Source organism: Camelus dromedarius, chromosome 13 (genome assembly GCF_036321535.1).
Source record: "Camelus dromedarius isolate mCamDro1 chromosome 13, mCamDro1.pat, whole genome shotgun sequence".
In the NCBI taxonomy this organism is placed as follows: domain Eukaryota; kingdom Metazoa; phylum Chordata; class Mammalia; order Artiodactyla; family Camelidae; genus Camelus; species Camelus dromedarius.
In genome coordinates this window covers 66,455,998-66,479,048 of record NC_087448.1, presented here as the reverse complement: position 1 = coordinate 66,479,048, position 23,051 = coordinate 66,455,998, and the positions used below count along the sequence as shown (strand labels likewise).

At 46.9% G+C, this 23,051-nt stretch overlaps 2 protein-coding genes across 12 annotated transcripts in view; one reads left to right on the top strand and one right to left on the bottom strand.

Moving 5' to 3' along the window:
- Nucleotides 1–6,338, top strand: part of PAN3 (poly(A) specific ribonuclease subunit PAN3) — a 110,446-nt gene extending 104,108 nt beyond the window's left edge. For 7 of the 11 annotated variants that reach the window (XM_064493242.1, XM_064493243.1, XM_064493241.1 and 4 more), the window contains 2 exons: nucleotides 820–958; nucleotides 3,395–6,338. In XM_064493242.1, coding sequence (XP_064349312.1) covers nucleotides 820–958; nucleotides 3,395–3,535 — 280 coding nt within the window. In that variant the 3' untranslated portion in view covers nucleotides 3,536–6,338. Of the gene's footprint in view, nucleotides 1–819; nucleotides 1,955–3,394 lie in introns of those variants that run through there. The other 4 variants (XR_010383698.1, XR_010383697.1, XR_010383702.1 and 1 more) reach the window with 4 other exon arrangements.
- A 3,827-nt stretch (nucleotides 6,339–10,165) lies between these two features.
- FLT1 (fms related receptor tyrosine kinase 1) overlaps nucleotides 10,166–23,051 on the bottom strand; it is a 159,716-nt gene continuing 146,830 nt past the window's right edge. Inside the window, exons 26-30 of the mRNA XM_064493239.1 lie at nucleotides 20,005–20,110; nucleotides 19,580–19,722; nucleotides 17,623–17,707; nucleotides 15,895–15,989; nucleotides 10,166–12,999 (exon numbers count right to left, since the gene is read on the bottom strand). Of these exons, the coding sequence (XP_064349309.1) occupies nucleotides 12,798–12,999; nucleotides 15,895–15,989; nucleotides 17,623–17,707; nucleotides 19,580–19,722; nucleotides 20,005–20,110 (631 nt within the window). The 3' untranslated portion in view covers nucleotides 10,166–12,797. The remainder of the gene's footprint in view (nucleotides 13,000–15,894; nucleotides 15,990–17,622; nucleotides 17,708–19,579; nucleotides 19,723–20,004; nucleotides 20,111–23,051) is intronic.

The window sequence follows — 23,051 nt, the reverse complement described above, 5'->3', positions numbered from 1 at the left end:
GTCCAGCCACGCTGACCGTTCCTGAGCGCCCCGTCCTCTGTGCTTTGCAAGTGCTGCTGCCCGTGACTGAGAGGCTTCCTTCCACTCCCTCCTCTGGAGGGCCTTCCTCTGCTTCCCAGATGAATTTATATCTCTGACCTATGCCTTATCCCTTTTGCTTAATAGCGTTATCTAAATATGCAGTTACAACTTTTTTTGGTTGTTCGAATGTCTGTGTTTTCCCACCAGCCTGCATGTTCCATAGATCACTGAAAACCAACCGTGATCATCTAGTCCGTTTTTCAGTTCTTTGTAGCTGACTTTCATATCATCACATGATGGGAGGAAACTGAAATCTACCCTCTTTTTTTTTCTTAAACATTTCCCTATTTTATTCCCACCAGTAAAGGTTACTGTCTTTCATCCTATTTCTAAAGATATCTAAAGACATTTGCTTTCTTCCCCATTTTATCTAATGGTAGGGGCCTAAATAAGGAAGTGATTATAAAATTATTTTCAAACTATTTTCAAAATTATAAAAAGGAGTGTGTAAGGGGGTGATCGCCTTGAGTAGAAACTGGTATTCATACTTTGATGTTTAGTGAGATTATTTTTTTTAAAAACATCTATGAGCAATCTAGACATAAAATTTGAAAAAAAGTTTTTTTAGCTTTCCCGTAACTTTGGGAGGATTAAAAAAAAAAAAAAAACTACACACACAAAAAAACCCCAACTTTCTTATAAACAATAAAATTAAACTAGTTTTGAGTCTGAAGTATAAACATGTAGCCACATGGTCCACAGCGTGAATTATTGAGATAAAATATTACCTTCCCCCAGGTTTCAGAAGGATCCTACCTGGTCAGAGACTGGAGACCGTTATCTGTTGAAACTCTTTAGGGATCATCTTTTTCATCAGGTGACAGAAGCGGGTGCTCCCTGGATTGACCTCAGTCATATCATTTCTTGTCTTAACAAGGTAATTTGTATCTGGGTTTTGAAGATCAGAATGCTGTCTGCAATTTATAGAGTTGCATCTTTTGCAAATACTAAGAGACTTAAGAAATTAAGGTGCTACTCTACTGTAATCTACAAGACATTTTATTAATAATTGTTAGATGTGTCTACTTAATACTAATTTCTAGAATGGGGAGAAAATTTTTTTAGCAACTACATGAATAATTTCAGAATTTTTCATTGTGAATCCTTTTGTTGTGATAAAATGTCACAAAATGACTGCGTCTCTTCCTCCGCATACTGTATTTTATTTAACAAATGTGGTTTGTTACAACAAATAAAGCAATGAGTGGGAAAAACAAAAATAATTTTGTGTTTAAGTATCCTTCAAAAGTTGGATTCCTTTCTTCTGAGTCATCGTGAGTCATGTTGAACGTGCTCATGTCGTCGGTTTGTCCACCGTTAGCGGTGGGTCCTCGTCAGTTGTGAGACTTGGAAACGCGCAGGACCACGAGCACCGGCAGGCCCCACTGTGGTGCGTGGGGAGTCAGGTCGTCAGATGAACTGAGTAGACAGAGATGTCATGATTTGAGAGGCGGGCTTTGTGTTTCTGAAAGGGCTAGGAGGGAGACAATTTACAGAGGAAGGGAGGAGTGCATTTTCCTTATGAATTACTGGGAATTACAGAGAGCAGAATGGTCTAGAAGTAAATCCTAGCCTTTGAATAGGTTTATGTCTAAGTCAGGGGTTGACAGACTGGCCTTTGTACCAGATCCTTTCAACAGCCTGTTTTTGTACAGCCTGCAAGATAAGAAAAGGTTATACATTTTTAAAAGATTGCAAAAACAAAAACAAGAAGAATATGTGGCAGACTTATATGTGGCCCTGAAATTTAAAACATTTACTGTCTGGCCCTTTATAGAAAACATTTGCTGACCCCTGGCCTGAACTGCCCCTAAGTTGCAGGTACTAGAGGAGAAGATACCTACGGTGGCACACGATTTAGGACTGTTGTCCGGTATGCTAACCCTTCAGGTGAAACACGTGGAGTCTTGTTTTTAAGCCCTGCACTGCTTTTCTTTGCTTGAATTTCCTTAGAGCTCTTTAGAGAACATTGTCAGTAACGCACATGAAGACAGGACAGAACCGTATGTACCACTGAGCTCATCTGGTATGATTTATAGACTCAGTTTCCCTTTTCCCATAAAGGGAAGGCGTTTTTCTTGAGAGCACCAAGTGGAGAATAATTCTTCCAGATTTTCAAAAACAGTACCCAGTATCAAAGGCCCAGGAGTTAAAAATACGTAGAGCTAGTGTGAGCACTGACAGGCAGATCCTGTGGGATAAGCTGTGGGCAGATATCTTGTATGAAGATTCTTTAATGAATATTAGAATAATTGAAAATTTGAAGAAATTCTAGTTCATTTCATAAAATAACTAGGAGCAAGTAAAATTTACCTTAAATCTGAAAATGTGACAATTTTTTTTTAGGTTTGGAAAGAGTATAATAAATTAAAAGGGATGGATGACCATTTGATGATATAAAAATTAAAATTTTGCATCGCTTATTTTCGTGAAATGATGACAAATTAAGTGGTAAAATGATTTGAATGGTTGTATCATCAGAAGTAGTTTTAAACACATTTTAATGAATTAGTGAAAAAGGAAGGGAAAATGTACATTGAAAACTTTTAAAAAGTAAAGTGAAAACCCTAACGAGAAGTTATTTGATGGACTGTGGACTAAGAATTCGTCCTTATGCTTTATAAAGGCCTCATTAAAATACTGTTGCCAAATCCTGATAGATAAGAATTTGATAAAGGTCACATACTGGCATTGACACAAGTGGAAATAAAGTAAATGTGTGAAAACATTTCATAATATTAATAAAAAGATTTAAATTAAAATAGCAAGATACTCATTTGGTATAGAGTCACTGGTAAATTGGTATGATTCAGTAAATCAGTGGTGTCTGATATCCGTTGGAAAGCAGTTTGTATGTATTAAGCTATAAAATTACTCATAAGTTTTGCTTGATTATTTATACTTTTAAGTGTTTCTCCTAGGGAAGTAATTCTACAGAAGAAGAAAATAGGTGGCTGAATGTGCTCATTGCACTGTAACTCATGATGCCAAAAACTTGGAAGGTGTTGGGGGAGTAACTGAATTATGCAGTAATCATTGAGTATGCCACAATTGAATACGCAGCTGGATGGAATTATAATGCAAACAGGTGTTAAGCATGAAAGAGATAGGTAGCAACATAGGACAGTTCTTTAAAGAAACACATACGGGTTGAAGCGTACATAAAAGTGTTTATGTGTATACGGAGGGGGATGTGACAGAATATTTAAAAATGTTTCGTGTATCATTGTTGCAAATGTTGTCCTAAAAGAGATGAAGTAGATTATCTTCTGCATGGTTTGAAACTCCTCTTTTGTGTACCTGTCTGTTTCAGTTAGATGCTGGTGTGCCAGAAAAAATAAGCCTCATTTCCAGAGATGAGAAGAGTGTGCTTGTGGTGACTTACAGTGACTTAAAGCGATGCTTTGAAAATACTTTTCAAGAGCTGATTGCAGCTGCGAATGGTCAGTTGTAGTATTTGCTGAAAAAAACAGGCGGGATCTGGCCGAGGAGCTGAACCAATAGCAAATTGCACTACAGCTGAACTGTTCTGTCATCTCATTTCGCGTTTGGGAAACAAACAGCAGATGAGCGGAGCTGCTTGCACGTCAGTCAGGTGCACTGTTACTTGAAAGGAAGAATGTCTCACTTTTCCTCGAGCTGTGGCTGCCGGTGGGGCCACACCTGTGAAGAATTTATTTTAGATTAAGGAGCACCATTAGGTGAATGATGTTCCAGCTTTTCTTTTTCCACTTGTATATGCACTAATTATAATTTTTTAAAGACTTTTTTCTGATCTTTGAACTTTTGCCACATTGTATACTTATTAAGGGAAATTATTTGCAAGGACATTTTGGGGAAACAATGCTGGGGAGCATTTTTTGTCACTGAGGGTTGTGGAATTTGCTCCTTTGGGGATGGGTTGCCCTGAATAACATAATGGACCAGGTAATGATTTCATGGAAGTACAGTATAGTGCATAATTCTTGTAAGAGTATTGTATGCAAGCTCTGTATGCCACCCACTGTTAGTTCAAATTGAGATTATTTGTGTTTTTTGTTTTGTTTCTAAGAACACACAAAGAGAAATATCAGTGAGTTGTTGGATATAAATTCCCCTGTTAGTTGATTGAAATCCTTTGCAAATGAGGATTGGATAAACAGTAACTGAAGGAGCACACAGAGCTCTTTGCTCCAAATTTAGCCGGAGCCTTTTTTTAAAAAAGGTGTTTCCCTGCTAATCAGATACATTTACATTTATGCCATTTTTTTAAATAGAAAAAAAAAATTAAGAAATTGTGTTAAAGGCCTGAAGTTCAGGAGTATATTGCTTTAGGTTACTTCCAGTTTGCTTTTTTGTGTTAAGTTCTGTTCTTTGAACCACAGCTTTATTATGGTACTTGACACTGGATACAGACACAGACACTGTTCAGAGGTGAACTGAACACGGCAGTGGTCTGGCATCAAGAGCTTTCTGCAGTTTTACAGCCTGAATCTGGAGGAATAACAATCTGCTGTGCCTTTGCAGTCACTGCTTCGCCCAAAGTAATAGTACTTTTGATAATAACTTAACTATGTGAGGTATTCCTGAGTAAGTCAATCTCAAAAGTTTGGAATTTTCCTCCTCTTAACTTTCGTAATATTTGGACGTGCAGTTGTCGCCAAACTGGGTATTCATGGGATTTCTAGTTAATGAAATACCTGTACTTTGATACTGAAGACTGCCAAATACATAGGAATTTTCTTTCATAAAAAACAGTAATGAAGACTGCGTCTCCTTTCCCAGCACTGAATGTTTTACCTGCACTGGGTGCTCACCCTGCAACCATGAAGAAAATGTGGAAACTCAAAAAAGGTCAGGAAAGACTTCCAAGCACTTGCAACTGATGTTACAGTCTTCAATTTTAATAATTACACATATTTGTAGTTTTCAGAGAAGTTTTTAATATTTCTCTGTACACTTTTTATAAGCTTTAAAATGATTTTCTCTGCCTTGAGATTTGCATCAAGAAAAAGCACCTCTGTTCACCTGAAAGCTTTGAAGACTAGAGACATGCTTTCCATGTTTTACCAAGTGTGTTTGAGTCCACGTTCGGTAGCATCAGTTGTTGAGTTAAAAAGAAAATCAATTATTGCATTTGATCAGGATGGATTTTGAAAGAACATAATGCTCAATATTCAAAGGATAATTAACATTTGCCACCATAATGTTCTTTTTTATGTAAAAGGAACAAGAACTTAGAGACATTAACATGCAAAAGTCTTTTATCATTATTAGCTCATGTATTTGAGAAAGAGCAGCTGTCTTTTTATATGTTTTTTGACAAATCATATTGTAATTCTTTTGTACAAAAAAGAACTACTTGTATTCTAGAAGAAATATGAAATGCTTAATTTATAAGCGGGCTGGAGATTTTTTCCAATATTATTTTCTTTGAAAATGAAAGGGGATCATCTATTTTAGTTTTGGGGTCTGGGAACTTTTTGAAAATTTCATTTGTGGACCAATGTTTTATGAAAGCTAAGGAAGGGCAGGGGTAAAATAGGGCTTGATTTTCTCACTCTGTGTAGACCAGCAAACCTCCCTCTGCAAGGCAGGCTCAAATTACAAACCCAAGAGTGTTTGCATCATAAATGCTAGCTTGCTTCAGCCCCTGGTAAGCTCAGGACTTGGTTTGAATATAAAAGGCAGACAGCTGATGTGTCTTCGTGAGTAAATATTGTCAGCCAGAAAAGAGTTGGTGTCAGGTGATACCTTTTTTTTAAGCCTTGTTTTATATTTATTTTTCACCTAGTTTTTATTGGGAATGGTTTTCAATAGAACTCTTAGTTCTGCTTAGGTGTTTTTTTGGGGGAGCCCTCTTATCCATAGTGTAATTCCACTTAAGGTTGTCTAAAAATTAGTCTTTTTAATTCATAGGAAGATTTTAATATCTGAGAGCACTCAAATTAAGGATGTAAACTTCCCACACCTTCCTGTTACGACAGATAAAAGCACAGAAGGGACAACCCTTGAGATCATGTAATGTTGGTCATTTCCATTTTTTGTACCTATTTTAAACTCTGTTCGTGTATTTACTTCACTGTAAATATTTTCGAGGGTACCTTTGTATTTTGCTTTTGACCTTGGTTCTGTGGTTTGGGTGTCAGCAACTTCCCTAAAAAGCACCAGTATGTTAAGTTCTAATGTCATGATCCCAGTATGGGTTATTCATCTTTAATCCGGTTTTCAGTCTCTATGTGTACAGCAGTATTTTTAATAAAGAATTACAGAGAGAAGATTGTCCCTCCCCCCCCCCTTTTTTTTGATACCAGTTCATTTCACAAGATGATACTTGTCTTATGATTGGGGTTTAAAAGGCTGAGTATTTCATATGTGTTTTGGAGGAATTTTCAATCTTTGGATGAAATGGTAGAAGATTTATTCATTAATTTACCAAGTATCTGTTAAGTGCCTAACTTGGATGTGTTCTGGGGACTAAAAATGCAGATAGGAATACTTGTTAATCACAGAGTGTTCAGCTATACCCAGTGTTTCTGAATCATGTGTGCCAGACGGTGCAATTCAGGGGAGAGCTCCTGCTTCCGTGGAAGGGTAGGGAATGACGTCCAGCTGGTCCTTGATTCGGGACTCAGGGAATTGACAGTATGGGTGAAGGTGCCCCTCCCCCCACAGCCTCCAGAAACATCATTCGGAATCTAAGGGTAGATCAAGAAGGCACTTGGTGTGGGGCCTGTTAAGTTTGAGATGTTTAGTACACATTTGTTCTGGTTATTGTTTTGTAACAAGAGACTCCAAACTTCATGGCATAAAACCACCACCATTTCTCCTCAGGGATTCTGTGGGTCTGGAACTAGGACTGGGCACAGCCGGGATGGCTTTTCTTTAATGTGTTACGCTGGGTCTCAGCTGGGAAGACTCCAGAGGCTGGGGACTGAAATCATCTGATCTGGCCCCTGAACTGAAGGACTTGAAGGCTGGACTCAGCTGGGGACTGTCAGTGGGAGCACCCACACATGGCCTCTCCATGGGGCTGAGACGTCTCCAAGCCTGGTGCCTGGGTCTCTGGTGGGAGCTTTTGGAGAACACGTGCAACTGGAGACTCCGGTGGAGGCTGCGTGATCTTTTCTGACCCCACCTTGGAATAACACAGTGTCACTGCTGCCACATCCTGTTGATACAAGTGACTCACAAAGCCAGCTCTGATTCTAGGGGAGAGGAACTGTTTTTTTAATTGAGTTATAGTCAGTTTACAATGTTGTGTCAATTTCTGGTGTACAGAACAATTTTTCAGTCATACATGAATATACATGTATTTGTTTTCATATTCTTTTTCACTGTGAGCTACTACAAGATCTTGAATATATTTCCCTGTGCTATACAGTATAAACTTGTTTATGCTATGTATAGCTGTCAGTGTCTACGTATCTTGAACCCCCAGTCTGTTGCTTCCCACCCCTCTCCCCCCGGCAACCACAAGTTTGTATTCTATGTCTGTGAGTCTGTTTCTGTTTTGTATTTATGTGTTTTTTTGGGTTTTTTTCTTTTTTTTGTTTTTAGATTCCACATATGAGCGATCTCATATGGTATTTTTCTTTCTCTTTCTGGCTTACTTCACTTAGAATGACATTCTCCAGGGACATCTATGTTGCTGCAAATGACATGTTGTCATTTTTATGGCTGAATAGTATTTCATTGTACAAAAACACCACAACTTCTTTATCCAGTCATCTGTAAATGGACATTTAGGTTGTTTTAGGGGAGAGGAATTTGATGGACAGGTGGCAAGAACATGTGGCCAAAGATCACGTGGGATGGAGATACTGTTGGAACTGTTTTTTGGAAAATAAAATCTGCCACAGCATCAGGAGGAGATGTCAATTTAGCACTCACATACATGAGTTTGGAGTTAGGGGGAGAGATCTGGTCTACACATACAATTTGCAAGTCATTGTCATATAGATGTCATTTAAAGCCTTGAGATTGGTTGAGATCATGAAGAGAGTATAGACTGACCAGAGAAAAACAGTAAGAGACAGAAATGACCAATGAGATAGGAAGAAAAACCTGTAATGTCCTGGATCAAAGAAAATGTTTCTAGGAATAAGGGTAAGGTGTTTAAAAAGTCAAGAAAGATTGAGACTGAAAATGGCCATTGGGTTAAGCAGTATGGCGGTCATGGATAAACTTATCAAGAGCAGCTCCTTTTAGTGAGAGTGGAAGCTAGAATTGAGCAGGAGGAATCAGAAACAAGGAGTATAACCAGCTCTTTTGAGGAATTCTGCGGTGCAAAGGAGTAGAGAAATGAGGTGGTAGCTGGAGGGGAAAATAGGGAGGGAGGTTTGTTTGGTTTCACAAGATTGGGGGGAGAAAAAGCATGTTTGTATGGTCCAGTGGAAAAGGGAGAAATTGACGGGTGAGGGAGTGGTGAATCGCTGGAGCCAAGCCCTTGAGCAGATGAGAGGAAGGGGCGAGGGCATCACCGCGCATTCTGAGTCGGCTGTCCAGAAGGGAGGACTTGGGTGTGTACAGGTGCTGGTGGGTGGGCAGGTGTCATGCTGGGATTTTGAAGTTCTCTTGATGCCTTTAGTTTTCCCATCGATGTGAAGGGTATACTAGTAGTACCTATCACATTGTATTGCTTTGAAAATAAAACGGACTTCTTTTTCTAAAGCACCTAGAATTATTTGCTGGCATATAAAATGCAGTTAATACGTTCTAGCCTCAGACTAAGCCCTTACTCTTTTTAAAATGGGTTTCTATGGAAAGTTGTGGTAGTACATCAGGTTTTTTCCTTTCAATAAGCTTTTTTGTTTTCTCCTTTTAAGAAACTTTTTATTTTGTATTTTTTTATCTTTTTACTTTTTTTGTTATTAATAATCTTTTTGGGAGAATAGCATACACACACACTTTTGCCAATAAGTGTACAGCGCCATGAATTATCACAAAGTGAACACACCGTATGTACCACACACAGATCAAGAAATAGAACATTAGTGACATCTACTTGGTTTTGGAGTTGTTTTGTTTTGTTTTTTTCTCTTAACATTTAAGTCCTTAGTTCAAAAAATAGAAGGCTGATCATCCCTGTGTTGGGACCCAGGATATTTTTGAAATATTTCCGGGCCTGTGAAACCCAAAAGTCTGGTAATATGTTTAACACTGAAGGGTCCAGTAAACCTTACTGAGCCATCCTTCTGCTGCAGGAAAGAAAAAAAATCAATTCCCAAATGTACTGTTAGTTTCTAGAGTCATGAGAAAATTTCTAAAGTATGACGTGAGACCAATTCCTTAAGCATTCTTCAAATCATTTGCCCAAATGAGTGACTTTCATGTTATGAAAAGCAATAATGTTTTAAAGGGATTTCAAATTCTTGTAGATAAAATGCCTTTTGCCCTCTTCAGCTAACCACAAATTTACTGAAATTAGTCATTTATACCTTTTTCTTGCCTTTGTCCTGAAGAAAGTAGGCCTGTTTTCTTTGAAAACGTTTCTCCAATCTAGTTTGTTCGTGGTGTTAAGACAGTGTGTTGGTCACTTATTCTATGTCTGTTAGTGATTATCGAAATCGTTTCTCTTTCTAGGATGCAATCCACAAAACAGAATTGAAGAATACTTAGCTGGCATCCTTAAGGAAGCTCTTGTGTCTTAGGCTTTTGCCTAATTATTTTGTACGTTTTCCTGTACAATCTGTAAAACACACACATACACATGACATGTACACACACCCAATAGTTACCCATTCTGTGGTAACTATTGGCTGAAGGTGAGCGTCTGGGAAAACACGCCTCTTCTCGAGTTGAGGGCACTCCGTGTGCAGCCAGCACGCACCGGGTCTGTATGTTCCACTGTGACCCTGCTCACTTCAGTGTTTCGTTTCCTGGGCCGCCCGCTGAGTTTGATTTGATTCACCGGTGGCGGTGTCTCGATCGCTCAGAGCAGCCGCTCTGTAGGCTGACGGACAGAAGCCCTGTGCCCCGTCTTAAGTGGTGCTCGCTCTCATGCTGTGCTTAGTAACTGGCGTCTCACGAGATCTCCCGGAACGCCTGTCCTCCACCCCCAGGAAAAGACCCTTTTAAAAATGTGCACACAAAACAAAATATATAGATGTTTTTGGAAGTTAATTTTATTATATGAAGATAGCATACAAAATACATTCATAGTGACTAGAGATGTAGGACCACATTATGTCTTACTTATATCTGCAGCATATATTCTTGGTTTGTATAAAAGTAACTTTAAAATTCCAGTTTCCTTAAATAGTTATGCACAAAACACACACACACATATACATATAGTTACTACCACTGTCAGTCAAAGATGCGCTCCTTCTTTAATCAGTTAAAAGGGGCTGGCAAGTATTACATTTGCCATTCTCGTGGGCTAGGGAATAAGGCATATCCAGAAGACCTAGGCAACATTTTCAGAATTTGGGCACACTGTTTCCGCGGGCTGAGACTCGGGTCTGAGCATCATGCTTAGACTAGAGGCAGGCTTGCGCGTGGGTCCAGCCCCCTCCCCACTCCCTGTCAAGGGTACACGTCCCCCCAGTCCTGAAAGGACGTGCTTGTTCCTGCACTGTTCCCACCTACCATTTTTGTCAGAAATGACAAATGGTTCAGTTAATCAGTGTTGAAATTTTCAGTGCTGCTTCAGCGAACTAGTCTGTGGCAAGCCCTTTGCAGCTAGACGTACTCACTACCCCCAGCTTGTTTTCTCTGCGTTAGGACTCCCACTGGAACAGGCTGGCCTGCGGACAGACCCGAGTCTTAAGGAAGCGAATTAACATCCTCTAACAGGTTCTTTTTGTTTTGGAAAGATGGTATCATTAAGGTCTCTTGATGACTAAGAGTTAAGAGTATTGAAATCGAGACATAGGTATAGCTAAGGTTTTTCTTTGTTTTCCCCAATTGCTGGATCCTTAACTGATCTGAAAAAAACAAGAGAACTGATCGTGGTCTTCTTACATTTTCCCTGTTGCACCTCCTCCGGGTTACCTGACTGATACTGTGGCCAGCGGTCACAGGTGCTCTCGTGCTTGGAGACAAGAGGGCGCACGAAGTCCTTGCCCCCCCCCCCCCCGCCTGCCCTGGCTGGGTTGTGTGTGGACGTGACTTTTGGTGGAGACTGGCCAGAGTCCCTCCAGCCAGGCCCCCACGGGAGCAGCCACTGTCTCGCCGGGGACAGGCCTCCTCTCCCAATCTCTTCACACCAAGAGCCTTGAAACAAGACTGGCACACAGGGAAGGGGTCCAGACTCGCCTGCCCCTTATGACTAAGGCCCTCACGTTCAGCCACTGGCAGGACTCCGTTCTCAGCAGTTCCGGCAGCCTGTCCGGCTCTGACTGGCCCCAGAAGATGCAGACATCCTAAATGCAGAGCCAGTGAGAGACCAGGGCTTCCCTTTGGTACCCTGTCTCCCATTTCCATCATCCTCAGACCAAAGGCAGGGCCCACAGTAGACGAAAGAGGCATTTCTCCTACTGATGGCTCATTAACTAATATCCTGAGTCCCAATTCTAGAAATATCTTGCATACATTACATACCACCTTTTTTCTCAAGGAGCATAAAGTGCTTCATAGACATTGGTTAATGCTCTTCCGTCTGGGAGACGACATGAGATACTGGGGCCCCCATTACACAAGGGGGGGCCAGGCTGACTTCCTGACCTTTGGGTCCCCACTGTTTCAGGGAGTCAGTTTGGTTGGTGGAGAGATGGGGTTTTCACTCTGCCTTCTCTTTTATTCCATCTATCCTAACTGGGGTCTAAATGATTCCATCTCTCCTAGTTTGGATCTAGAGAAAACCTCCACAAGACTGCTTTTTCCTTCTCAGCGTCCTTTTAAAACTAATTGCATGAAACAGGTTAATACAAAAAAAAAAAAAAGTGTCTTGACTAGGTATTCATACTCAAAATAGACTCTGACATTACTGTTGAAAGCGTGGCTTTAAGCCCAGCAGATAACCTAACAGATCAGACTCACTCGGGCGGTGTGCGGGGTGCGAGGCTGTCAGCCCAGGGCACACTTGGCTCGTGGTGCGGGTCCAGAGGCCGGGCCGAAATGCCAGAAATAAACCATGTGCGCCTTGGTGGTAGGCGCAGAACCCGTCCCCATCACTGACGTTTACAAATTTGCCATGTAATTCCAAAAATAATGTTTGTCCTTTGCTCACTCCCCGCACCCCTCTGTCCTGTCTGCTCCCTGGCCGGGTTCTTTCATGTGCCACCGGGTGGCCATGCCAAGGCCTCTCCTCCCTCCCGCGCGCGGTTCAGCTCAAATCCCTCCGTTTCCTCCTCAGAGGCCTGTCCTATTTTCTCTCCTCTTCTTCCTCGCTCCCTTCTTCCCTCCCCTCCTACGTGCCTCGGCTGCTGGAGGACCAGGATTGGGGCCGCAGCAGCTGGCGTGGAGCCCGCGCTGCTGGTGCCCAGCGTGTCTCCCGAGCCCTCTGGGCCCTGCTGCCCTGAGGTCCGGGAGCAGAGGTCAGTCCCTGGGCTCAGAGAGGACGGCTCTTACGCACCGAGTGAAGTGAGGATTAGCCGTGGTGCCCTTTGCGTGTCTGGGGTTACATTTTTGTTAGTTAAAAGAGAAAAAAGCACTGTTACAAATCAGAACAAGCAGCTGCTCCCAGGGGGAGAGGGCGGTGTACATTTATATATGTATGATACTGGCAAAAGCTAGTTTTGGGGGGCTATAAGTACACACGTGGCTCTAGAAGTCAGGCTGTGCGTCAGGCTTTAGACGGGCGGGGTGGGACACAGGACCACCGAGTTGTAGTCGGGGGGAGGGGAGCAGCAGGAGATGGCCTTCTCCAGCTCCGAGTGGTCGTAGGTGAACCTGCGCTGGCCCGTGCTGATGTGCCCACAACTGGAATGGCAAAATGTGGGTCTGGGGAGGTCAGAAAGCCCGGACTCCTTGCTTTTACTGGTTACTCTCAAGCTAAAAAAAGAAAAGGAAACAAAAGTCAATTGAACAAAATTGGTTTCTAGAAAACAAACACTGAAGTGGTGGGTCACTTGTTCGTAACTGCCCCGCAAGTAATGGCCACTGAGTCCCAGCCCGACCTCCACTCAGATTCTCTACAGCTGCACACGGCCTCTCTCCCCCTCAGCTCGTGTCATTGGCAGAAAGAGTCGGTCCACTGGCAGGGGGCGGAGCGTGTGGCTAGTTACTGCAAACCCAGAATTCCTGGTGGGAAAGGACTCCCAGGCTTGTGTCCAGCCCTCCCTTCCTCTCGGGTCAGTGAGCTGCCGGGATAGGCTAAAAAACACTCCCCACCCCCAAATACACTCATGTTGAATCCCTGCAACCTGTGACTCGAACCTTCCAGGGCAAGAGCTGTGATTACGCTAAAGGACCTTCAGAGGAGGTGCCGCGGCCGCATCACCCAGGTGGGCCCACGGCGCAATCACTCCCGTCCTTATAAAAGAGGGGGCGGGGCTTCCGGCTGCGCGCGCGCACGCGGGAGGACGTGGTGGGAAGGCCGAGGAGGGACGCGGCCGCAGCCGGGGGGTGCCCAGGGGGACGCCGGGGCTGAACGGCGAGGAGCCCACCCTCCCCAGGGCCTCCGGAAGGAGCGCGGCCCTGCTGACGCCGTGATCTTGGACTTCTAGCCTCCGGAGTGCCGAGAGAATGCATTTCTCTGGTTTGGAGCCGCCGAGTTTGTGGCTGTTACAACGGCTTCAAGAAACGACTAGAACGTCCTACTGAAAGGTTAGTACAGTGGTTTCCCTATCGTGTTTGTGTTCTAGAAACTGAAGTTCTGGGCCGGTATGTCGCCAGCAAGGGCGGAGGTGAGGACACCTGCTTGGCTAAGACGGACACGCGGGGGCGGGAGGCACTCTTGTCCTCTCGTGCGGGGTTTTGTCAGCAGCCGGGGTGTGAATGAGAAAACCCCGGGCACCAGCGCGTTGTGAGACTGGCTCTGGGCGCCGGCGTCTGGTTCGGGTCCTGTATTTCAGTCTCAGAGTGGAGAATGCAGTGAATGTTTTTCCTTTCTTCGCCAAGATCTAGAGGTGTCCCCAAACATAAACAAAGAGCGCCTCCCCTCACCCCGCGTCGAGTCCTGTAATCTGCTGCTCTCCGCGGCTCGGCTCTGGCACCCCGGCTGTGCGCGGGAGCCGAGGTGTCTGCCTGGAGTCGGTGCGGTCCCGCGAATTCTCTGGTAGCGGATGGGTTGTGCTCCGGCCGTCACTCGGACGCGTCTGTTACCACCCTTTGATTTACATCAGAGTCAGCCAACTGCAGCCTGTGGACTGGCCACCTGTTTGGCGGTGGTGTTTTTTTTTCTTTTCTAAACAACAGCTTGACATAATTGACATACAATTTTACCTAGTTCAAGCGTACAGGTCAGTGTTCTTTTGTATATTCATAGCTGGCGCCACCATTACAAGTTTCAGAACAGTTTCGTCATCCTCCGAAACCCACACCCATTCGTGTACCAGTCACTCCTCTTCCCGACTCCTCCACCCCCAGCCCCTGACAACCACAGATGGGTTTTCTGTCTCTAGATTTGCCTCTTCCAGGCATTTCATAAGTGGAACCATACAATACATGGTGTTTTATGACTAGACTTGTCTACCTAAAGTATTCAAGGTTCACCGATGCGGTAGCGTGCGTCAGTATTTCATACTTTTTATTGTATGGATATACTACTGTTTATTTATCCATTCATTAATTGGTGGACATTCGAGTTGTTTCTACTTTTGGTTTTTATGAGTAATGCTGTTATGAACATCTCTGTGCAAATTTTTGTGTGGCCGTGAGTTTTCATTGCTGTGGGCGTCTCCCTAAGAAGCTGGAAGGCTGGGGCCGAGTTACTCTAACCTTTGGAGGAACTGCTAGGCCATCTTCTAAAGTGGTGCGTCACTTCACGTTCCCACCAGCAGGCGTCCCGAGCCCGAGCTTCTCCACGTCGGCCTATGCTGATTCTGAAGTTCTAGCAGGTGTGAAGCGGTAGCTCATGTGGTTTCCATTTGCATCTCCCTGGTGACTAATGACAAGTGTATTTTCCTGTGCTCCTGGGCCATGGACACCGGTTTCTGTGCGCAGAGCTGACTTGGACACAGCTGCACCTCCTCGCTCGGGTACTGTTGACGGCTGCTTTTACTCTCTAGTGGCAGAGCTGAGTGGTTGTTTGCTATCTGGCCCTTTAAGACTATGTCGGCAGAGCCCTGATGTAGATAAAAGAGGAGCCGGCTCTGCCTGTGGGTGACACAGGGGCTGGCCTTTGGACCAGGAGAGGAAGGCATGGCTGACAGGCCTGGCCTCACCCTGTTCAGCCCTGTCCCTGGGCAGAGATGAGCAGAGAGAAGCAGGGCCGTGGGGAATTCGGACAGCAGTGTCAGGGGTCAGGTGTGGAGGAAGGAGGGCCAGGACCGCAGGGGAATGAGCCTTCACTTGGAAAGGTCGGGCCCTCTGGATGGCCTGTCTCAGGACCAGCTCCACCGCGGCCCTGGGCACGGTACCAGGTGCGGGTTCTCCCCGCCCCCAGAAGCACGCCTCTGTCTGAATCGTGCGCTGTTCACAGTTGAGTGTGTCAGGCTCCTTTCAACTGAGGGGCTGTGCGTGGGCTGCCTGTCTCTGCTGGAATTTTCTGTTTTTCTCTGAAATCGCAGTCTTCCCAGAGCGTGGCACTCATGTACCTGATTTTTCTGCCTTCTTTCCTGTCCTTCCGGGGGAAGAGTGCTTCCTGCAGTGCCTGGACACTAGTTCAGGAGAGCAAGTAGGCCTCAAATATCACAATTAACCAGCCCACCCCCCAGCATCTTCCTTCTCACCCTAGCCCCGCCCGCTCTGGGAAGTGACCCTAGAAGAGGCACCCAGCACCCTTACTTGATCTTCAGCGCAGCCTTGGGTTTGCTCTCAGCCCAGGTGAAGCGCTTCAGCAAGGGGGATGCCAGCAGACTGCCACTGTCCACCTGGTAGTCCTGGCGGGGAAGAAGGACAAGGTTACACCAACTGCTTGACCCGGAGGGGTCCTTGCCAAGTGGGGGGGGGGGCGTGATGCTGGGATGCACATGTGCAGTCACTCCAGGCTCTGCCCTCACCTCTCGCAGTCCCTGCCTGTGAAGACAAAGCGTTCTCTCCGTATTGGCTAGTCTAAACTGTCCACTGCAGGAATCCCTATTCCCAGTGACCCTGAGGCCCTTCTTCCTGAAGGTGAACAAAGTAAATGTAAACAGAATGGAAAACTGCAGGCGACAGGTGAGCATTTTTCTTAGTAAACTTTCATGAAAATTACTGCATAAGTATATTAAAGCTAATTTGGCAGATGACCATTGGCTATGATATGTGAAGGTTCTGAGACATGATTAAAGACATGGTTTAAGTTTCTTTCTTGAAGATTCTATAGAATTTTTAGGCCCTCTTCGGTCACAGTTTCCAGCAATTTTACTTCCTCACTGATTCACATTTAGCATCGAGTTTTACACAGACCCCTTCCTACCCGGTTAATTGGGCATTTCCAGTAAGCGGACCTCACGTGCTCTGCCACCCCTCCCGTCTCCAGCAGGGCTGTGTGCACGTCCTTGACTACCAGGAAAGGAGTCTCAGTGAAGGGGCTGCTCGAGTTCCCTCTGTGTCAGGGAGCCGAGGGTTAAGGTTCAAAGAAATCTTCCATGTTTTGCTCAGTATCATTTCCTTGGACTGAAAACCCAAAACCAGTATCCTGAGCAGCAAAGCAGAATTTCCAGCTACCTTGCTTCTGTATTCTCCAGCTTATTAGCAGTGTTTTTAATGTTTAAGTCTTTTTATATCTGGTGTCTGAGAGGGCTGGGTGTTTTCAGTGGTGGCTGTGCTGGGCCTCAAGGCCGCACTGCTCACAGTCATAACCTTCGCACCGCAGCTGGTCTCCCGGGCCCCTCTAGGTCACGGGCAGCCCCGGCGCCTCTCAGACTGTAACGTGTATGCAGCCCCTGGAGATCTTGTGACGGTGCAGAGCCAGCTTGGTACATAGGGGTGGCCCTGAGGTCAGCATTTCTAGCTCCCTCAGCAGCAGGGTGTCTGGAGGTCACACTCAGGCCCAGGCCTCCCTCTCCTCCCCGTGTGCCAGTTCTCTAAAGGATAGGCTGGTCTAGCTTCCCATTTGCCGGGCCGTCTGGGCTGCTACTCCCTGTGTGGCTGGGTGGGAACATGGCTGGAACCTCAGCGGGAGGGAGCAGAAGGCCCAGGCAGGCTTCTTGCAGAATCCTGAAGCTGCTCGTAGGAGAGGGCTCTCTGCTTTGTTGTGAAGGCTTTGGGTCCCTCTGTTACTCTGAAAGCAGGGTTCCGTCACTGAGAGCCCAGAAGCTGAGAACCTACCACGGAGGGACTAGACTATGACCAGGCAAGGACTCAGGCCCTGGAGTGAATTCTGGGTCATCTTCAAACTATAGAATTACTTTCTAATTAGCTCTGTATAGCTAAGTCTTGTTGTCAGTCCCCCGAAATTGTCATTTCAGCCACCGCTGATTACTGGCCCCCATGGACCGAGAGCCACCAGACCACTGGGGTTTGTGTTTGGATGGGGTCTGGCCAAGGGTCCTGCCAGGGGGGCACTGGTGGGTTAATTCCATTACTTACATCAAGCATGGAGGTGGCATTTGGTGAAAGTTCTTCGAAGGTTTTGATTCTTTCCAGGCTGATGAAATTGAAAGCATTTACATATCTAAAGAAGCAGAAAGAGTAATCAGGACAGGGAAGTGCCTCCGGCTTTGGTTAGTCTGGAGACCGTGGGCACCGCAGCCCCGCTACGAGGAGCCAGAACACCAGGAGGGCTCGCCTCGCTCCCTGGGAGGCTGTGAGTCTCTGGCTGTGCCCTCCTAGGAATCCTGAGGTGATGCTACTTCCTCCCATGGCTGCTAATCCACATGGCATGGTTTTGAGCAAAACCCCAGGGGGACCCTTCAGAGATTCGGTAGTGGTCGGGCCTCTGGTCCCTCGAAGAATCAGGTGTCAGGCCAAGAAGACACCTGAGTCGTCATCTGGTCTAAACACTCACATCCCAAAGGGGAGAAGTGATGCCCAGAGCGGGGACACGGCTTCATCAGAACAGCTGTTACCGTGAAAGGCCAGGACCTGTCGGGCCACACAGCCAGTTTGGTGGCATAATTGGGGACTGGGGCCTGCACACCCTGTTCTCTGATTACAGACTGGGGGACGGGGTGGTGTTTACATGATTTCCCTGTAACTGCCCACTGAGCTTTTGTGGACCATGTACTAGGAGGGACCAGCAGGGACACCACTGTATGCTCACTCGGCTGATGCCCCGTCACTGTGGACGAGGCCCGCTTCCCAGGCAGGCACCCTGTTAGGCTAAGTGGCAGGCCGGACGGGCCCACGTAGCTCTGACGCCTCCTCCCGAGGTCTGACCCAGTCCGACTTTGCTAATGGACTTAATGCAAGCTAGTTTTCTCATCTTCAAAAGATGGACGGCTCATCTCTTTCAGCCTCTTGGGCTGGTTGTGAAGTATAAACAGGGCCGCAAGCCATTCACAAATGTCGGCTGGCCCAGGGCTTGCTCCAGGCCTGTGACAGGCTCAGTCCTCTCAGACATTGCGGCTCTTCCCTCGCCTTGCCTGGTCGCCTGGCAAGGTTGGCCGGACTGAGGTCAGAGCCCTGGGACTGTACCTACTGCATATAAAGATGCTAGAAGGCTCACAGGATAGTCTAAAAGTCCTAGAGAGAGTCCTGACTGCAGGGGACAGGGAGGGCGTGTCAGAACGCCTGGGTTAGAAATCCTATTTCTGCCGCTTTCTAGCCACACAGTTTTGGCGAGCTGTGGAGCTTTGATGTTGCTGTTTGTATGACAGGAAGGATATCTGGACGTCCGCATAGCACTGTTCTGAGCATGAGAGTGGAGTCTGCAGAGAGCCTAGCACAGCGCCAGGCCACACCCAGCACGTGTCTGCAGCCGCTGGCCCTGGGAGTGGGGGACACACAGTAACCGCTAGCATGGGAGTGTGGACCCCCCGCGCTGCAGGATGTGCTCAGTGCATCTTTCTTCCTTTCCCTGCCCCCAGTCTCTCACCCCTTCCTCAGTCTCCTCTTCAGTAATGAGAGAGACGTTAGTTTGTTAGGTAAGAGGGAAAAATCCAGTTTGTTTCCTTTTATGGAAGGTATCATGAAAAAAGTCAAGGTCATTGGGGGAAGAAAGATGGAGCAGTTCGTCTAGAATAAGACAGACTAGAGAAACCAGAGGGAATGCAGTATGTTATTCTCGATTAGAGGGTGCTTTTTAAAAAGTATGAAAGACATTTGGGGAAAATAATGGAAATTTGAAAATTTAATATGAAGGAATCACCCGTTTCTGTGGTGGCTGCACAGGAGAGTAGCCTTCCCAGAGGTGGACCAGTGTTCAGAGGGAAGTGTCACAGGGCCTGCTGTCCTCTTTCTAATGGTTCAGCAGAAAGGAAAACACACGCGTGTTCGGAGGGGAGAGACAGGACAGGCAGGATGCTCTGGTTGGGCTTAGGAGGTGGGCTTTTTTAATACGTTTAAAATTTTATTAAATGAATTTGGAGAAAGAAAGAAATCTTACCTGACATTATCAGAACTTCCTGAATTAAACTTTGGAGCAGAAATACCTTCCTTGAAGAAGTCCTCAGAGAAGGCAGGAGTTGAGTACGTGAACCCGCTGGTTCCTGTCAGTATGGCGTTGAGTGGGATGTAGTCCTTCCCGTCCTGCAAGACCAAGGGCAGGGCTCTGGGTGCCCACGTTCCCACTTCATCCCGCGTCCGCGGACCACCGCGTCAGCTTCTACTGTGTGCCTGCCACAGTCCTGGTTGTGTTTGGGGAAGACAGTTCTGCGCGTACGTGCGCGCGCGCGCACACACACACACACACGTATTTTTCTTTTACTGCTCATCTCAGCTTTTAACAGCCATTAAAATAACACCAGACAAATAAGACCCCCTGCCTTACATTCAAGGCGTCTGGCGTCCTGATAGTCCGGGTAAGCTTACCTGCTGTACGTTGGCTTGGAGCAGGTCGCCTAGTTTCTCCACAAGCTCTGCGAATCGCGGCCTGTCTGCGGGGTCTCTGTGCCAGCAGTCCAGCATGGTCTGATAGCTGCCGGGTGAAAGCAGAGCGGAAGTCGCTGGAGAGCAGGTGACTCCCGGGGTCTCCCTGCGCACCAGCAAAGGGGCTGGGGGCGCGCGAGTGAAGACCACACGCGTGTGGTGTTTGCTTCATTTTTAGATCTGGGGACGCAGCTGCGACACACACGGGCTGCCTGGGTCAGGTCCTGCCGGTAGTGGAAAATAGGTCTGCACTGGCAAACTAGTAAAGCAGCCCCCGGAGCCCCTGACGGCCCGGCTTTTGGGAGGCCTGTGCTCCGAGTGGAGCAGAAACAGCCCTGGCCACTGGGCTGTGGAGTGTGGTGCCCTCCCGCCTTGTCAAGAGCAGGACAGTGTCCTTAGGGGGGGAGGTGACGCAGACGCAGACGCAGCTCTCCGTGGGTGAGGAGGCTGTAGGACTGCCGACACGGCTGTGACGAGGGTCGGCTTGGGCTTGTTAATGAGCATGTCCAAGTCCATTACCAAGCTGGGCTGTGGCAATTCGGGGGAAGGCACTGTGTCCACCTCCCATGTCACTTCCTCTTAAAAGGTGGCCATCCACACAGCCTGAGGCGCTCCTTGGCCGAGTGCGAGCTTTCTGCACGTGGCTGTGTACCCCCACCTCACATTTCACAGCTGCCCTCGTAAACACTGGCCTCTCCCCACTCAAGCAAAAGGTACAGGCTGAGCCTCTGGGTTTGAAACCGTTTATCTTAATATTACAGAAGCCGACTCTTGTCCTGGGACTTAAATGTCTGCAGGTTCCCCCGTGATTCTCCTGACTGTTTAGACGGAAAGGCATCGGTCTCCTCTCTTGGTCACGTTTGCGGGGAGGACAGGTCTCTGTCTGCCCCTTCTTTGCAAAACACCTGCGGTGGGTGGGCTGGGGCGCACACACGCTGCCTTAAGGGTTACTCCTCTTTGGGCTCTTTGTCCTCAAGAGATGTTTATCGTGAGTAGTCTCTTCTCTCAGAAGACCACCTGGACTGTGGAGGACTCTGGCGGGGTCAGATCAAAGTTGGAGTGTGTGTCCAAAGGTTCTGATTTAACCCAAGGACAAAATTCTAGGTGCCCGGGGGAATGGTGGTACCACGGGCACCCATCAGCGCAAGCAAGCTCTCCTCATGGCTGGGGGGTGGAGCTGAGGTGCTGCTTTCTGAAAAGTACCCAGTGGGCAGATGCCCTAAGTCTTTGATGAAGGGACAAGAGCTCATAAAGATCACACGTCTGAATCACTAGTTCTCCCACCTAGGTCCAGACCTCCAGTCAAGACTCTGCAGAAGCTGATTCCAGTCCCTCCCACCCTGTATTCCATCTTCTGTACCCCTTTTACCCAACTCCCGGGGGTCGACCAGCTCTGAGCTGCGAGGGCCCTTGGCTGAGTGTGACCAGGGGCCAGGGTCAGGCACCACTGCACTGGGCACAGTTTACAGGCACCTAGGAGGCTGCAAGTGAGGAAGGGGGCTCTTAACCCTGGGCTGTTGTCCCTGCTCTCTGGGGACACAGGACACGGGCTGCAGTGCCCAAGACCCCTTACCTCTCCCTGCCCAGCAGTGCCGCACAGTCAGGGCTCCAGGCATGGGCTCCATTCAGACAACCTGGGCCAGCCTGCTGGCGGCCAGAGGTCTGAGGCACACAGGACAGAGCCTGCGCGGGCCTGCGCGGCCCTCCTGGGAAGGCATGTTTACCCCCGTGCTAGTTTATTGTGACAGGTACACAGATGCATCCTGCAGAGACAGGTGGTCACCAGATGCAAGGCTGAGACCTGCACCGCAGGTGCATGGGCTGTGGTGGAGGCTGGCCTGCGTCAGCCCTACGTCTAAGTCTCCCTTGTCTCTTGAAATAAACACTCTCAGAGGCATGGAAGAACCTTAAGTATATACACAGATATTCTCTCAAAGGTCGCCAAACCGAGAAGGGCTCGAACCAGGCAAAAAAGAGAGGCCTAGAGTGAAGAGTGTTCGGGCCGGCCGAGGCCGCAGGCTTATCTCGGCCAGCATCACTTGGCCGCCGAGAAGCAGCTGTCAGCACAAGGACCGTGCATAGTTCCCTTTCTGCTGAAACCAGCCAGAGGGAACACCTACGACTACTGCTGGTTTTTATTTTGATTCTTGGTTTCAGATTTCTGGTTTCCATTCCTCTGCCTAAAATTCAATGCAAATCATCTCAGCAAACACCAAAGGAAGAGAAAAAAATATCAAGACATTCATTACTTATCATCTTATTGAAAGACATCTGATTAAACAGGCTCTGGACAAGGGACCTGTGACTCAACGTTGAACAGTTTTACATCACTGAGTAAACAGGTTTAGTAAGGAAAGGGGGCACCAGTTGCCCCCAGCCTCACACCCCTTCTTGAGACAAGCGGGGGTTGTGGGAAGAGCTTCCTTTCCAAGCTGTCACCCAAGCTCCCAAGCGCTTGCCAACTTAGGCCAAGTTCAGGGCACAGAACCCGATTCAGAGTGCTGCTCTCGTCCTCGCCCAGGCCCTCCCACTGTGGGAGCAAACAGGAAGGAAATTACTCCATGGGCTTCCAAAGGCTCGAGGATGGCTGGAGGTCTGAATCCTGGACTTCTTAACAAACACTTCACAAAGCCCCTGCTTTCTTGTTATAATTTCTAGAATAAACTCTCCAGATCGAGGAGCCACCCTTCTCTCTACAGGCTGGGGTTCAAGTGCTGCCTTACACAGACGTGAAGGTGTGATCAGGTCCAGGGGAGGTTTTGGTCCAATGTGACTTTGTACCTGTAGAGTTATTTTGGACCAGAACCAGGATAAGAATTGGAAACACAGCCTGAAGGTTTGTAGCATGGTGTCGTGGACTCTGGACCCAGGCTCGGTTTGCTTAACTTATTAGCAAAGTGGCATATCACTTAGGTTTCCTCATCTGTGAACGGAGATGACAGTACCCGCTTTATGAGGTTGTTTATGAGAACTGGGTAAATTAATACGTA